The sequence below is a fragment of the Paramormyrops kingsleyae genome, chromosome 22, assembly GCF_048594095.1.
Source record: "Paramormyrops kingsleyae isolate MSU_618 chromosome 22, PKINGS_0.4, whole genome shotgun sequence".
NCBI lineage: Eukaryota > Metazoa > Chordata > Actinopteri > Osteoglossiformes > Mormyridae > Paramormyrops > Paramormyrops kingsleyae.
In genome coordinates this window covers 1,290,025-1,307,104 of record NC_132818.1, presented here as the reverse complement: position 1 = coordinate 1,307,104, position 17,080 = coordinate 1,290,025, and the positions used below count along the sequence as shown (strand labels likewise).

General features: G+C 42.3%; 1 protein-coding gene and 1 long non-coding RNA gene across 4 annotated transcripts in view; one reads left to right on the top strand and one right to left on the bottom strand.

The window, feature by feature from the left end:
* The window catches only part of LOC111834025 (protein sidekick-1-like), a 369,045-nt gene extending 366,598 nt beyond the window's left edge, over positions 1–2,447 (bottom strand). For all 3 annotated transcript variants that reach the window (XM_072704864.1, XM_072704865.1, XM_072704866.1), the window contains exon 1: positions 953–2,447. In XM_072704864.1, the coding sequence (XP_072560965.1) occupies positions 953–1,583 (631 nt within the window). In that variant the 5' untranslated portion in view covers positions 1,584–2,447. The remainder of the gene's footprint in view (positions 1–952) is intronic.
* On the top strand, positions 1,121–5,408 carry LOC111853273 (uncharacterized). The gene is made up of 4 exons (XR_002840420.2): positions 1,121–1,209; positions 1,298–1,628; positions 3,609–3,695; positions 5,261–5,408. It is a non-coding gene; the product is annotated as an uncharacterized lncRNA (long non-coding RNA).
* The last annotated feature ends 11,672 nt before the right edge of the window (positions 5,409–17,080 follow it).

Sequence of the window (17,080 nt, the reverse complement as noted above, 5' to 3'; positions counted from 1 at the left end):
TCATGTTGCGGTATGATGAAAGGTACTCTTTTACTACCGCTCTTCAAATCTTATTGAAGGGTGAATTTTCGATGGTGATCTGCAATCTCCTAACCCGATTACCGATTTTGTGGTAAAGATTTGCCTTTCAGTATTTTTAATTCACCCTAACAAGTGAAACTGAAGGAGTTCATCGCCTGCAGCTTCACTGCTTTTTGCGCGTCCGCACCACTCGCATTAATATGTAACATTCGCAGTATTTTATCTCTCAAAAGACAATATATGCAACATCTAGACAACAGGGCATTTCGCGCAGATGTCGCTCTGGAGTCAAAAATCGCTTCTCTTTTTACTACTAATCAAGGTCTGAAGCTGAGTAAATCCAATAGTAAGTTAAGTGACTTAGTTTAAGGACTGTCTTGTTCTGTACACGCACCCAAACATGTTTATTTCTCATTTTAGCGAGGTACGCACGAAATACTGTGATTAAAAAAAATCCTATCCCTCCTTCCCATCCTACCCCATCCTCAAAATTAGCGGAACCGAAAGAAAAAAATAAACAGAGTTAAAGGAAAGTGAGTAACTACTTCCCCCATATTGACCACGCATCACGCTAATTTTCATGTTTGCCCACATCAGCCTGCGTAAATCCGGTGATTTTTACCAAAACGACGCACTTCGCAGTGTAATTCCCCACCTTACCCTGAATTGTCCGATATATGTAACGGCTAACGAAAACTTTGTAAGCAGTAATAAGTATCATAAATTACAGAACACGTCACGTGTCACACACTTTTAAGGATTCTTCTAATTAATGATTAAAATTATCACAAGGCGACTGAATAAACCTCCAATACGTGAGCATAATGTGCTTTTTATAAATGATCTTTATGTATTGACGTTTTAACAGCAGTATTCCGGCTGACAGGGACCATAGTAGCGACTGTTTATAAATATACTGGCATGCACTTACCTTCAGCGAGGGCTTTCAACACGTGGGTATGGAAAATGACAAACGCCCACCAACTCCATGCACTAAATTTCAACTTTCCCCCTCCGTTCCAAGTGAAACGGCATTTAGAGCCTCCATCAGTGTCCGTTTCAGCTACATTTCGACCAGCGGAACTCTGGGCTGCGGATCCCTTGTTATCGCAATTCATGTTGCACGGATTGTGCGCAGTCATTTGGCGAAAGGCAGCGCAGCGATGACTGGCCTCTCTGATACAACCGGTACGGTTTTCCCCGCAAGTCATGCGCTCGCCGGGTCCCCAGTTCTCGTCTGTTTTCACGTTTCCCTTTTGCTTATGCACACCTTCAGATCGACCCATGACGAGCCGTTGGTCCCCACATCCCGGGCGAGCATGCGAGCCTTCAACAGGCGCTTCTGCACGGCTGCGATCGGCGAAAGGGCGTCCGCGCTCAGGCAGCATTTTATTTTCCGCTCCCACGCTGTGCCTTAAGCGCCAGTTACCGGACTCCGGGTTCACTGCTTTCGGTGATTCTGTGCTGGATACAAACGTAACTTTACGGCCACATGACATATCGCATAGAAGTTGTTGTTTTTCAGTAGCAGAGTCGGAATTTGTGCTCCAGTGATATTTCATTTTCCCGTGGTGCAGCAAAAAAATGCGTTAACGCATTAATAAAAGGTGAGGATTGAAGTGCTCGTTTAAACATACAATGTTAATATGTTGTTGTCATGATCTCCACAAGATTGAAATTTAACCATTTACGTGGTGTCTCCAGTTTCAGGAAAATATTGAAATTGTATCCATGTGTCCAGTCCACTCCGGATGTTTAAGTACCTAATACTGTTACTAACCGACTATTTTATTTTCCCTGATGAATCTTTCAAAGCGTCATAACTTTATCTCTGCAGCACTTCAACCGTAGCGCGCTCGGATAGATATGAGAGTAGTGTCCAGCTGGCTTTTTAAGAGTAATCCCCCAACTATGAATTCCATGGCATATAAAGAAGCACTTGATCACAAAACTCTTCGGTTCCGAAGCTAAGACGCCTTTAAAATAAAAGATGCGACATCTGTCATTCACTTCGCAATGACAAAAGGACGCTCCCGATAAGGTGGTAGAACCTACGGGAACAAAACAGGGCACGTGCCATCATACCGAATGCAAATAGGTTTTTTTTTATCTTCTCATATTCCCCTTCAATATGTCAGCTCACCGGATGCCTCCCATTAAAAGTCATATTTCAAAAATATAAAAGTTTTAAATTGCCTGCAGTCAGGTGCAATGAGTCCGGCTGGGATAAATAGCCTGCTGAAAGAAACTAACACGGGAACTGCAAACACCTTGCAAAATTACGCCGTAAATAATACTAGCGTTACCTTACTCTCAATAATCCTATGCAACACTGGACTGGACAGAAATTTCGATCATTATTACGTCTCCTATCACTTCTGCGCTCTACTACTGCGCGACGCCCGCGGAGAAACTTCTACCGCCGACAGTCCGGTCCTCCGCCCCGCGCTAAAGCTATTGGTCACTTCGCTTGGCAGATTTTTATTTTGCATACGTGAATTGAATCTGAATATGCATTTCGACTAAACCATTGCGCCCCGGACAGTGCGTGTAAACTGTGAACGTAATACAAGTCAGTTTTATTCTAGCAAGTCTCTTAACACTAGGCTGATATGGGATAGAGGCATTTTAAATTAAGGATCATATGACTTCAATGACTACAAATTCCAGTTTGTTTTTCCTCGTTTGTTTAGATTCAGTGTTTGTTTTACAAATACTTAACGTTCAAGCTGATAACGATATTAAAAGTCAAATACGTAGGCCTATCATATGTTCTCGTAAATCTTTTTTAATCCTGTCTGTTGAAAAATGTGAGTCCGTTTAAATTTCCGCTGGAGAATAATAATATTTAATTCCGGGCTATACATAGGTATACTTAATGGTATAGCATCTCGGCTGCGCTTTTAATAATCCTAAAAAATTTGCCTTCTTTCAAACGTAAAACATGCACCAAACTTCATTCTGGGCAGCTCGCCTCATACAGGTCAGGGATAACCACCTTCACACGTGGGACAGATGGCCAATCGCCTCACACTGTAACCAGTCCAGCCTCTATGGTGAAATTATTTCTGTTGTAAATTGTACCTAAATGGATATGGGGCCATGAAAAAGGCTTTTACAGCTTCCCATTACAGTAATACCGAAAGCTGTAGAAAAGAACGTTTACATGGTGTTCATCATTAAATGCCACTTTAGGATTAAATGTTAGAAAGGGGTGACCTTACAGGCCAGAATGACAGTAAATTCCCAGAATCTGACACATGCAAGTACTTCAGCACAGGGAAATTTCCTTTTATATTTAGCTACCAATAAGGGGTATAAATGCTGTTCCTTAACAGGTATAACAGATTATAATTGCGCTCAGGGGCTTTGGCCATCAGTGGACGCATCCAATTATTTGCTACTGTTTGCTTTTTACTGTTTTTACACTTTAAAAAATTGCAAGTTAAGATGGATAGAATGGCAGCCCTGTGGGTAGTACAGCCATACTTCACTGGGTAGTGCACATCTTCACGGCTGAGGGTTTGAATCCTGAAATGGCTTCATGTCTGAGGACTTCTCATGTTCTCCTTGTGATGACTGAACAGGGAGAGGACCCAAGTGCAGGAACAAGAAGTTTGTTCCCAGAACCGTGACCCCAAACACGTGGATGAACCAAATCACAAGAAAACCAGGTAAGCAAGCCGAAGTCCTACAATGATTGCAGGTCACGAAACAAACAAACAGTGTGGTGAAAAACGCAATATCTCACAGGAGCTGGGTGACATCAGGTGCTGTTTATCTGTTCTAACTGGTCAGGTTGGTGATCTGCAGGCGTGCTTGGTGTTTATGTGGGATGGAGCGGGAACTGGCTGGTTGTGGATGAATGGACACTTTTCTTTATGTGGATGCGACTGCCCCCAGTGGTGTGCAGGTTTCTGTCCTGTAGTCCACAGGCATGTAATTAGATTTACAAGTACATTCACTTTGTTTAGCAGCAGTTTAGCAAACAAAAGATACAATAGCCATTTCTAAATGTACTGTATAGTGTGTGTACTATGATATCTGGTTTGGGGTATTTCCTGCCTTGTGCCGTATGCTGCCTGCATGGGATAGTGTCCAAGACCCCCCTCCCCACAATTCCCACAACCCTGTCAAGGATCAGCAGTTGCAAAATGGATGGATGGACTGATGGATGGATGGATGAATGGTGCCCTTCACCATCAGAAGAGATATTGGTTGACTGTCACCTTGGCAAAACATTGTCATTTCATTGAAGGAATGCAATAACTGTTTTAACATACCATCAGAGCAAACAGTAGTCATAATAAATGTTCACACAGAGCTAAGTCTAGTCTGCAATTTTTAATTATTGGTTCATTATCAAGATTCTCCTTCAAATGAAAAATCTTCTACTGTATCAATACATGCTTTGCCGCATGCATAAGGTAAATGACTTAGCAATTTGTTTTTCAACTTTAACTCAGATGAATTAGTTTATTCCTCAGTCCGACTCAAATGTATTGTCAGAAATCTGCACTGCTCCAGTTACACTGGATTACTTCCAGTCCTTACCTTAATAACGGTATTTTTTTGCATGACACGGCACACTTCCACCCATGAGTTACATTTGACGCCGGTTTGACAGTGATAGTAATGAGTCTGCCCAGGTCAGCTTCTGACTCATGACAGAGTACATAAATATTATATGTGGAAATCCTCACAGAGGCTACTGTAACCAGATTTTTAGAGTTGCTGTTAATTCTGTCCATATCATTAGATGCTGAAATGTTGGTATTTTAAATACAGGTTTTCTTTAATCTCTGCACAGAAAACAGTAATATTTTTTTTTGTCTTTCATATATACGTTGATTTGTAATTTCCAAGTTTGCCAGCCATGTCCAACACAATTCAGTGTGACAATTTAATCTCTGATGGGTTTTTTAAATCGTACGTGTGATTGATGCTGAATCTTTAAGACCATTTCCTTATGCCAGATATGTTAATTGTTTTCTGTTGACTGTGTTCATAATAGTGAGGACTTAAGGTAACGTGGCAGCAGAAACCCATCAACCAAGCACTGGCCATTTCCTTAATTGCATATAGTGACACTTCAATTAAATGGCTTTGCATGTTTTAAAGATGTCACAGCCGATTAATGTCTTTCTTTTTAATTTCAAACTGGGATTTTTAGTTGCAGTCAGGTGACTGGTTGTCGGAAGGAATTGAAAAGGCTAATAATCTGTCTTTCTTCTGGCAGTGAGTAATCATCGGGGTCTGTCTGATTGCCCTCTTGAGTCTTGAAAGGGACCCCTCCCTAGGGCACAATGCTCCGGAACCCCCTGGAACTGGGGGCAGAGTGCAACAAGGACATGCAAAAGGACACCCAGGGAGAATGTCAGTTTTATATATAGGATTACTATTATTATTATTATTAGTATTATTGTTGTTGTTCTTCTTGTTAATGTGATAACATGCAAGATGCATGATTACAATCAAAATTAAAATGCAGGATTTAAAAAACTTTTTCTGCATATTTCTTGAGGCATACAAGTACTTGAGCAAAACTGTGTTTTCCGGTAAGGTGTAAAACCAGTATGTCAGTGTTTGTTGATATTTTTAGTACTCAAATCCTATCAGCAGAGCCCTCTAAAGTAATGGAAATTTGTTAGCATGGGATGTTACCTTGCTTAGGGTCCTTCAGGTGGACCAAGATGTGTGTCCTGTTTACCAAGCTGTAAAGAGAATGAGACCTGATGAATCAGGAATGGCAGGCATTGCCATGGTGTTTGACAAATCACGGCTGACTTGAGACCTGGTCATCACCCAAGGAAGCTTGAGTAAGGAGACTGAGACATGAGGCTGAATACAAGATGAGGGGAAAAAGGCCTACAAACTGCTTTTAGTCTCACTTCAGTGATATATCAACCACCTTCTATGTTCAAAAGCATGTTTCTACCTCACATGTAATACCTGCACTGTATTATATACTCTATCTATCTATCTATCTATGAATCTATCTCTGTCTGTCTGTCTGTCATTAGGGGGAACATTAGGTAATGCTTTACTTTAACACTGTACCTTCATAATGCATTTACAATGCATCATAGAACATTCGTAAGCAGCATGTAAGTATACCTTAACATCCTCACATGTCTTAACAGCTTTAACATACACTATATTGCCAAAAGTATTGGGACACCCCTCCAAATCATTGAATCCAGGTGTTCCAATCACTTCCATAGCCACATGTGTATGAAATCAAGCACCTAGGCATGCAGACTGCTTCTACAAGCAATTACGAAACAATGGGTCGCTCTCAGGAGCTCAGTGAATTCATACATGGTACCGTGATAGGATGCCACCCATACAATAAATCCATTTGTGAAATTTCCTCACTACTAAATATTCCATGGTCAACTGTTAGTGATATTATAACAAAGTGGAAGCAATTGGGAACAACAGCAAGTGGTAGGCCACGTAAAATCACAAAGCAGGAACAAGGCATGCTGAGGTGCACAGTGTGCAGAAGTCACCTACTGTCTGCAGAGTCAATAGCTACAGACCTCCAAACTTCATATGGCCTTCAGATTGGCTCAAGAACAGTGCGTAGAGAACTTCATCAAATGGGTTTCCATGGCCGAGCAGCTGCAACTAAGTCTTACATCACCAAGTGCAATGCAAAGTGTCGGATGCAGTGGTGTAAAGCACACTGCCACTGGACTCTAAAGCAGTGGAGATGTGTTCTCTGGAGTGATGAATCACGCTTCTCTGTCTGGCAATCCGATGGACGAGTCTGGGTTTGGCGGTTGCCAGGACTTGCCTGACTGTATTGTGCCAAGTGTAAAGTATGATGGAGAGGGGATTATGGTGTGGGGTTGTTTTTCAGGGGCTCGGCTTGGCCCCTTAGTTCCAGTGAAAGGAACTCTTAATGCTACAGCATTCAAAGCCATTTTGGACAATTTTATGTTCCCAGCTTTGTGGGAACAGTTTGGGGATGACCCCTTCCTGTTCCAACATGACTGTGCACCAGTGCACAAAGCAAGGTCCATAAGGACATGGATGAGCGAGTCTGGTGTGGAGGAGCTTGACTGACCTGCACAGAGCCCTGACCTCAACCTGATAGAATACCTTTGGGATAAATTAGAGTGGAGACTGCGAGCCAGGCCTTCTCGTCCAACATCAGTCATCAAAATTCCCAAAAACACATTCTTAAACCTCGCAGAGAGCTTTCCCAGAGGAGTTGAAGCATTACCCAATGTTTCTCCTAATGATAGATAGATAGATAGATAGATAGATAGATAGATAGATAGATAGATAGATAGATAGAGTATATAATACAGTGCAGGTATTACATGTGAGGTAGAAACATGTAGTAAGAAAGGTGTAGTAAATGTATTGTGCTGGGAGTAATTTTTTTTCTTTTTTATTGAACAAGACAAATTGGCTGCCAGACTGAAAACAAGAAGAGACACAAATAAGGTTTCCAGATAGATGGTGAACATAGAGGTCAGCAGAGGAGTATGTTACAGTACGACCAGTGAAGACAAGCCTTCTGTCTTAACCTCAATTAGATTAAGACACAAGCGTGGCGGAGAAGATCACCGAGGTCAACTGTTCGAGACTGAGGAGGGTCCCTGAAGTGGCTCCCCTGAGCGGCTTCAGCTGAACTCTAATGCAGTTTTCCACTGCTCATACCTTAGAGAAAAGTACCAGACAGTAATGAAATAATACACATATAACATACATCCATCCTGAGGTAGGGTGACCACCTAATCCATGTCAGGAGGGACACTATGAGCTATGACAGGGTTTGTAAACTACCATTTCAACCATTTCAATTAAAAGGACCCATATTTCACTTAAGCCGAGTTCTTGATGTGTGCTGATTGGTTAGTCTCCTATAATCATGCATGTGTCCTTAACATTAATGTGAAACAGCTGGATGAGTCTTTCAATCAAGGAAACAAACCAGTAAAAGTACAAGATGTGCCAAACAGTTTAGCCAAGCATGGGAGCCTTTCAGTGTTAAAGAAGTTTGTAAAACCTGAAAAAGCTCATAGTGTCCCTCCCGACGTGGATTGGGGGGTCACCCTATCCTCCAGCTACTGGTTCAACACGGGGTTTCAAGGAGAAATTGTCAGGTACTTCTAAATTAAAATTTCTGCATAACCTGAATATTCCTAATATGTCACTGAAGGATATTTGCAGAGAGACAGAAAGAGTGATTAAATGATGCCTGTATTATCAGTAATGATACCCCTTTAATTAATGTGGTTGCATGCCCACAGGCCTAGCCTGTCTGATTACATGCTGTCAGAGCCAAACCGTTGGCTTGCTGTCTGGGCCCTGCCCATCCCCTATGGCCATGTCTGGGTAAATGGTTTCTGGGTCTCCCCTTTGCTCCAAAATGAGACTCAAAGCCTGTGGGTAGAGTAATGATTGTTTTTCATAATGCACGGGCACAGCAACCTGATGCTTTTATCCAAAGCAGCTTACAGTAGAGGGAAGGGTTACATTATACAGGTGCTTCCGGGGAGTTGACCTCACAGCCTTTGCATTGTTAGCCCAGTGTTTTACTTGTTGAGCTACAGCACCTCAGCAGACTTCAGGCCACCGTCCTGACCCTCCCATCCAGCCCCCTCGTCCCCTGGTTTCCTACCCAGTGCATAGGTGTGATCAGACCCCCCCCTAACCCCCCACCCCCCTCATGCATCATCACACCGCTTCCTGTCTTATCTTAACCCACCCAATTCATCTGAGGTGTCCGCCAAACAAATTATCGGAATAAATCAAGCCTGACGGTACTTTTGCAGGCTGCTCTGATGGCTGCGATTATAAATGCGTGATCAAGACTTTTCTGGCAATTAAAGTTTGATCAATTAGACTGAGATATAGATTTGAAGGCATTTTTTCATTTGATGTACTTTTCCTGTACAGACATTGATTTTTCTCACGGTTTAAATGCCTCAGCACTTCTGCAAACCAGAAATTAGACTAGCAGCTGTTGGACTTGAAAGCAAGAGCCCACAGAGTGTGTTCCCTTGAATATTTCCATAAATTAATGTATATTATTCCCCATGCTTACATAGCATACTGTTTTTCTTTTAATGCAAAAACAAAATACAACATAGATGGTGTATTTCTACAGCTGTGTATGCTGACGTGTTTTCAGCTGTCCAACTGGCTGCCTGCAGAGCTTGGTGTAAATGCTCTCGGTTTGAACACTGTGGTATTTTCCACTCCCCACGGGTAGACAGCATAGTGTGCAAAGTGACAGCTGAAACCCTGACCCCCCAAAATGCTTCCCTTGGAGAAGGAAAATGGGTAGCAAGTTGACCCTGGCCACCAGTGAACATGAAGAGAAATGCTGACCCACACTGCCCTCTATAGTACACAACAGGAACTGCATCCAAGTGCCAGCTTTGTATATGAAAGTGAATTAAGAAGGGAGGGGATAGCTACCTGGGAACAAAAGGCTTCAATAGGGTATAGACACTGATTCGGGAGGATGTGCCTCTCTATAAGTCCTCACTTGCCAGGTGGACACATCATTACTGAACAGCTGGACTGCAAGAGTAACGGACAGGCAGAATACGGCAGCAACACCCATTTGAATGAGTTTTTTAGAAAGGGAAAAGCTGTATACTGGAAATACCATGCTCATTACCTACCCTGTAGAAACAGTATGCCTTCAGGTCATCTGCAACATTGACACACCTTCCACAACCTGGGCAAGATGGCCATATGGATTGTACACACGGTATATTTAATAACACTACGTGACAGTTCATTACAGCGGGAGTGTGAGTCATCACTCGGGTCCATTCAAGCAAGAGTCAGTAAGTGAACTGGCCTTTTCTCCTGCAAATAAACACTGACATCAATCATGGAGGAGGTCAACTGGCCAGATGGTACCTGCTTTATGGAGGCCTTCTATGACATAGGTTCTAGCACCATGTGTCTGCCTCAACCTATTTTCTTGATCCAACTGAATGAAGATACTGGAGTGCAGCCTCTTGTACAGAAGGTACCCATTGTAGTTTAAGGCAGCAGATTTTCAGAAAAGAAACCTGAAGATTAATTCCTATCTGCAAGGCAATTTGATATTCTCATCATGCAAGCCGACCCGCTGTATCATTTTATTAGGGTCTGCAGTAATTAGTAATAAAATGCTGCTTTGCTGCATATGGGCCATGTTTTGTTTGTGTTTTGTGTTTGTAGAGGCTGAGTTGCCTTGTGGTGAACCCAGGGCAGTGGGTTCAGTCGAGCCTCGACTCTGCATGTTCACTGGATGCTCAGGCTTCCTCCCTTGGCCCGGAGAGACGCTGATTGTGTGAATTAACCATTCTTCCCATAGCCCTATGCTATCAGTGATCTCCACAACCTCCCCTGGATTCTAGATCAGAGAACATTGATGGAAGGACAAGCATGGCTTTGTAAGATATTATTGGAAAATGCCTTTGGGTTGAGGATATTTGAGCTTATTTCTATTTTTAGGTTATTTTTACACCTTCAACAGGCAGTTTGTGTAGAGAGGATTTAGAAAAGTGCAACACAGCCAAATTTGCTCCCTTTGAGTGATATTGTTGACTTAGACCCTTATATTAGTATTGCAACTACAGAAATGGAGTTACTGCTTGTATTATATTCCATGCAGGAGCTGGGATTTCACCAAAGGTGGTGTGGATTCTGCCATGGCAACCTTTCCCTCTTCTCTGATGTGACAGTAAGCACTTTAATTTGCATTGAACTCGACTGGGTATTTTTTTCCAGTTCTGGGTGGATGGAGGGGGGTCAGAATCCTGCATTGGAATCAATATAGTGATTTTGTAAGAGTACAAGACGGCTATGTCAGCCTTGAGAGACCCGGCCGGCTGACTCACACCTTGTGATGTTTTTTTCAGTAGTCTGACCGCCATGTAACAAGATCACGGAGCTCTGCGAGTGGCGGAAAACAAGATGTGGGGTAAAAAATGAGTACAGAGGGACAGGTATGGAAGGACTGCTAATTAGGGTGAGAGAGAGCTGTGAGATCACGCCAACGCCATCTCCAGGATACAGTGTGAAGACTTTGATACCACAGGTATTGAATATACAGTATGAATCATCATCAGCTGTTACAGCCATCAGCATAATTACACACACAGTAACAGTGAACCTAGAACCTATGCCAGTCTAACACAGGGAATGAGGCAGGGGACACCCTGGATGGAATGCCAGTCTAATACAGGGTGTGAGGCAGAGGACACCCTGGATGGGATGCCAGTCTAACACAGGGCATGTGGCAGAGGACACCCTGGATGGGATGCCAGTCTAACACAGGGCACAAGGCAGGTGGACACCCTGGATGGGATGCCAGTCTAACACAGGGCATGTGGCAGGGGACACCCTGGATGCAATGCCAGTCTATCCCAGAGCATGCACTCACTCACAGTCATACAATTTGAGCAGTTTAGAGTTACTTAAATTGTGAACTCCAGACACTCAGAGCTTGGGTTATATGTCTGATCATAGTACATTTGACCACATATTGGACTCCATTATCACCAATGCAGTCTTAGCCAAATAACTGGGTGTGTGGGAATGTCCGCAGTAACCTCCAGTTTGGCCAAACCAAAGGTTCGCTTCTACAGGCCTTGTGCTGCCAATGAAGATCTAACAGCTTGATGCTTTAAGAGATGGAATCCAAAGCTGATGATTTCCTGCTGTTTTATCCCGCACACGCATCATGAAAGGGTCCAGTATGATACACAGCTGTATAAATGGTAACCACACAGAGCAGTGTTTGCCAGTCCGGTCCTCGGGGACACACAGTCGGTCCATGTTTTTGCTCCCTCCCAGCTACCTGACAGACAGCCCATGTTTTTGCTCCGAGAGCTGTGGGACCCGAGCACTGGATTGGGAAACACAGACATAGAGCTATAAGCTGTTTCACTGGTAGTGTACTCTGTGGGTAAAAGACCCCACTAAGCTTAAATATAAGAACCTACCCTCAGGAAGACTGGCTTTACTTGCTAAGCTGTTTGTCAGTGTTAATTAATCTTAATTAATCCTTTAACATACTGTACAGTCAGCCATTCAGCTCTGTTCTCACTAACTTGGCTACTAAGATCCACCCGCAACTGTCACACTCGCTGTAACATTAGTGGTCTATAACGGCCACCTATCACAAATCTGATTAATTCTTTTCCAAATAGTGGCTTCAAGCAGCTGAAATGAAAAAGGAGATTAATGGAATATAAAATCATCCCGCTAGGCACTTTGTTTGTTTGAGGTAATTATTCGGGCAGTTTAGTTTACCGACTGCTGAGAACGAAATAGATGTGAATGACATAAGCTGACTAGGCTTGCGGTGACCTGGAACACAAATAGAAAATATTTCTGTCAGGAGATACAGGCCACATGTCTTTCTCAGACACTGAATAATGCCAAAAAGTAACACGGAAGAGATGCACTCCTGGCCGCAGTGAAAGTTCTCCCATTGTGTTATCTTAGCTGAAACATTTTCAGATTTTGAGCTATACTGCTATAAATCCAGTGGGATTTCATCTGTTCGGGTTTTATCTTATGGGCCGTCGGCTCGTGTTCCCTGTAATGTTGCTTGATATCAAAGTAACGACAGAATCAGAGCCGAGTTCAGCTGCTGACATGACAGGGAAGGACCGCTCCCTTAATTCCTCCCTTTAACCTCTAACTCTTCTCTGCCCCAGACACTTTCCTCTGACAAAACGGATTACTGATCTTTTAGTCTGAATGGCAGAGTCTATCGGCTGGCATTCTAGCTGTTTTGAAGACCCTGGTTCCGCCCCCTGGCTCCGCCCAGCCCAGACAGCGTCTGTCAGGCTTATACGTGGAGCAGGTGGGGTTCTGTATTTCTCCCTGGCTAAGGACCTCAGTTTAATTACTTGCCCCCGGCTGTCTTTTCCGAATGATACAATACATGGACCTTCAAAGAGATTTAAATTCAAATTAAATATAAACACCATATTTCCTCTTAGGATAAAGTCTGTCAGTTATTTTGCCTGTCTGTTTATCTGTTTATCTATCTATCAAAACTAAGTACCTGACTAATTAAATAGAGTGATGGTGTAGATTATTTTTTATTATTTCTGCTTCTTTTGGTTATATCTGTATAAATTACATTTTGGGGTCATTATCCCATCTGCTGTAATATATCCGTGTCTTTGTGTTATTACTGATAGTATCCTAATTTGAATATGTGAACAGTCTTACTTCACCTCTGAGCTGTATTCTCTCCTCCTTGATATTTTGTCTAATATTCCTCATTGTATGGCAATAATCATATGATGTGTTTTACCTTTATACTAAAACCACATTCATAGATGGATGAAAAATCTACACATTCATCGCTCCATCCATCCATCTTCCAACATTTTCTCCAGTACAGGATGGTGCAGGTTTGTGACATGCTAATTCGCATGATATCTGTGGAAGGAAACCAGAATTCCCCAGAGGAAACCTGTCTAACACTGAATTGACATACCAACTCCACTCCTGCGCGGGTGGGCAGGATTAGCAACTCTCTGTGTAATGTGTGGTAATGGGAAACCATACCATGTTATTCAATGACTGGAGAGGGGTTTCTGATTCATCTTTTGTTTTGCTGAGCCTACTGGGAAGCAAAATGATACACTGCATTTCAAATTACATGATCAAATGAATAAATGCAAAAGCGTGGATGCTTTAATTGAGTCCTCTTTTTGGATTGAAATGGTCATTAATACAAAGTTAATTGTAACCTTGCACTGTATTAATGTAATTGTGGAATTGTTGTTAAACAAGGGTTTTTTTTGTTTTGTTTTGTTCCTGGAGAGATTACACTGTAATTAACCTCATTACGCGTAGCTTAGTAAAGCACATTACAATGTCAACATTCTCGAAATTCATAGAACAAAAGAAAAAACAGGCGAATGCTTTCAAAAGAGTGGGAACTGATCTTATCACGCAGCTGGAAAATGCTGCCTGACATTGCTGCTTCGCAACAACAGTCCAATTCAGTCCATCTGCCCAGGTGGCTTGGCCTCAGTTTTCAATAGCAAATCATAACGCCAGTCACAATAGCGACAAGAAGGCATTGCAGGCGGACAGGCTTCCTATTCTGGTGCTGTAAGCCTGGCAAAGTCATGGATATCTCAGGGGGGCAGGCAAAATCAAATTACCATCCCTTTCTTTTCATTAAATGAAGCAGTTGTCAGTTGACCCTGCAATGCTGGCCTGAACTACACATCGAGACACTGCTGCCCTACCCTACATTCAGTATTTGCCTTTGGCCCTTTGTTGTCTCTGTTTGAGTTTGTATTAATATAACCCTGCCTCAGTCCCCTTGTCCCCATGTCACACGGATGTGTGCTCTATCCAAAGCCACCCTAAATAACATGCCACAGGCTGTATGTAACAAACAAAGGCAGCTTGCACACTGTATGTTCCTGAATATCCACATCACAGCAGGACAGATTTGAGGCATCACTGTGTTTTCTGCTGATGTTCAACCTCTGAAAAGAGAAAGGAATGAAACCATTGTCATTACCATCGCGCTTCTGCAGCCTGCGTCATCTTGCTGTGAATGACCTGCAGGTTTTTAGAATGATCCGCCCAGTGAACTGAATGTTAAATAGTATCAGGATCCTAAAATAAGCATGGTCCGTCCTCTCGATCAGAAGTGAACTCACCCATTCCTTCTCTGATGTGATGTCTATGTCAGACAGGATAGGAGCCCCGAATATGAGCTGGCTCTCCTCAGCCAAGCCGTATGAAGGCACACTGCTTGAGATTCTTCTCACAAGACAGACAGACCAAAGGTGGAACTTGAGAGCATTCAATTTTCAGCTTAAATCAATTTGCCACTGTCTTTAGGGTCAAGGTTTTCGTTGTGCTTAGAGATTTAACTTGAAATTGGTGTGATTTATTTTATATCGATGCTGGCAGTTGTATATAGTGCAGCTATCTACAGTTGCAGCTCTTTATAGTACTGTGTATATTCTACTGTGTTAAGCTTCCAGTGAGGTTTTCTTCTCCTGAACACCATCGCGCTCCTCAAAAGGGTAAAATTAATCATGTGTTCTCAGTTGAGAGAACAAATCACCTCACACCTGCCCCAAAATGCCTTTCCAGTGCAGGCCTCTTATTTGATCTGTACGGCTTTTGTGAAACGCTACTTCTGTCCACAGCAGGATGCCAAAGTCTACGATTACACGGTCCGTAAAGCCACATCGGTTTCTATGGATTAGAGATAAAAGAGATTTCGAACTCTGCTTCAAAGAACAAGAGGCTTGTGGTGTAGCTAGTCCCAGCCTTTGAACTGGTGAGCAGGATAGACCCTTTAAAATTGTTTCTCATAATACATTCTTCAATACACCTAATGAATTAAGAACAATTTTACCCTAACGTTATAAGCATCCGCTGCATGCTCTTTCAGAAATTAGATTCATAGAAGGAGGGGAAAATAATTTTTGAAGTTGATTCAACAGATCTCATTGTTTTTCATCATTCCTTCCTTCAAAGCATCTTAGGGAGAGAGCAGCCCTACTGAGATCACCTCAAGTGTTCACGTTCAGGGCCTCGAGTCTGCCCCTCCCCCGCTCCTGCTCTTTTCATGCCAAAGACTCCATCGAGTCAGGATCCACTCTGCTCTTCAATCGAAATTAATAAATGAGTCTAGCTACTTAACATAAAAGAGTGAAACTGATTACATGCAGCAGGATTTCTGTGAATGGTGTTACTCTCCACTGGTGCCAGTGGGAAAAAACACACACTGAAACGCAGAGAGGCTCCATATGGAACTCTCACTGAAAGAGCTTAGCAATTACAATATATCACCATTATGTGCTGATGCGTGTGATAACACTAGACACACACTGAAGCTCACACACCAATCTGCTCTGTTTTGGAACAATGTTCGATTTTTCGTTTCCATTTATTTAAGTGATAAACCACAACTGAGATAACATAGGACGCCTTGGGCAGGATGCCAGTCAACTCCAAGTTGGAAGTGATTTTTTTGTATAACTACATGCTACGGCTAACAAATAAAAAATAATAATAGAGTAGTAAATTAGTCACAGTTAATTTTTCAGAAGAAAATTATTTCAATTAGTACATAATTATGTTCCAGTGTGCTCTTAAAAATATAGCCCCTATAAGAACAGAATGTCTGGTCAGGTAAGTCTGATAAGTTACCATAGAAATTGTCAACAGACAGGCGCTTGTGTTTTGAAAACCAAAAAAAAAAATGCTGATAAGAGTGACTATTTATGAGTAAAAGGTCACACAGGTTTTTATATTAACATGTTTAATAAAACATAAAAACACATTAATATAGACCTGTTATAATCACAAATATAATCAACACCCATGTGACATCTCTAGACCAATAGGAAAACAGCATTGCCAAAGCCTTGATATAAATATTTATAAACTCCTCTGCTCTGTGTTGCATATGCGTGTTCTACACATTTCATATGGGTTCCTTCTGGGTATTCCGGTTTCCTCCTGCCATCTCTGACTTCCCCACAGTGTAAGATTTGCATGTGTGGGTATGTGTACACTGTGATGGACTGGCATGCCGCCCAAGATGTAGCCCAGCCTCGTCCCCTGTGCATTGGATAGGATGCAGGCCCCCTACATCCCTGACCAGGATATATCACTGGATGTATAATCAGAAATTTGTACTGGTGAACAAAGAACCTCAACTTGAACATAGAATATGGTTGGAATGCAGCTTCTGTAAAGCTGAAGTATGCATAACATTGACCTCTTCAGCAATGGAGCATACTAAACATTTCATGAAAAAAATTTATGTAATGCTTTCAATAAACATGCTTCCGACTGGCAAAAACGTTAATTTCTAAAAGCCACCACTCATGTAACCCAAGACTTTTGTTAATATTACCATTGCTCACTGTTTCTGAACTGTTCAGTAATCCTGAAATAGGGGCGGAAAGTACAGCCTGAAGGACAAGTAGGTTTGACTTCTTAAGATTTACCAAAAAATGTCCATGACTGGCCCTTCCAGAAAGACTTAGGAATCCAGGAATTTCCCATAATGCTCTCCTCTTGT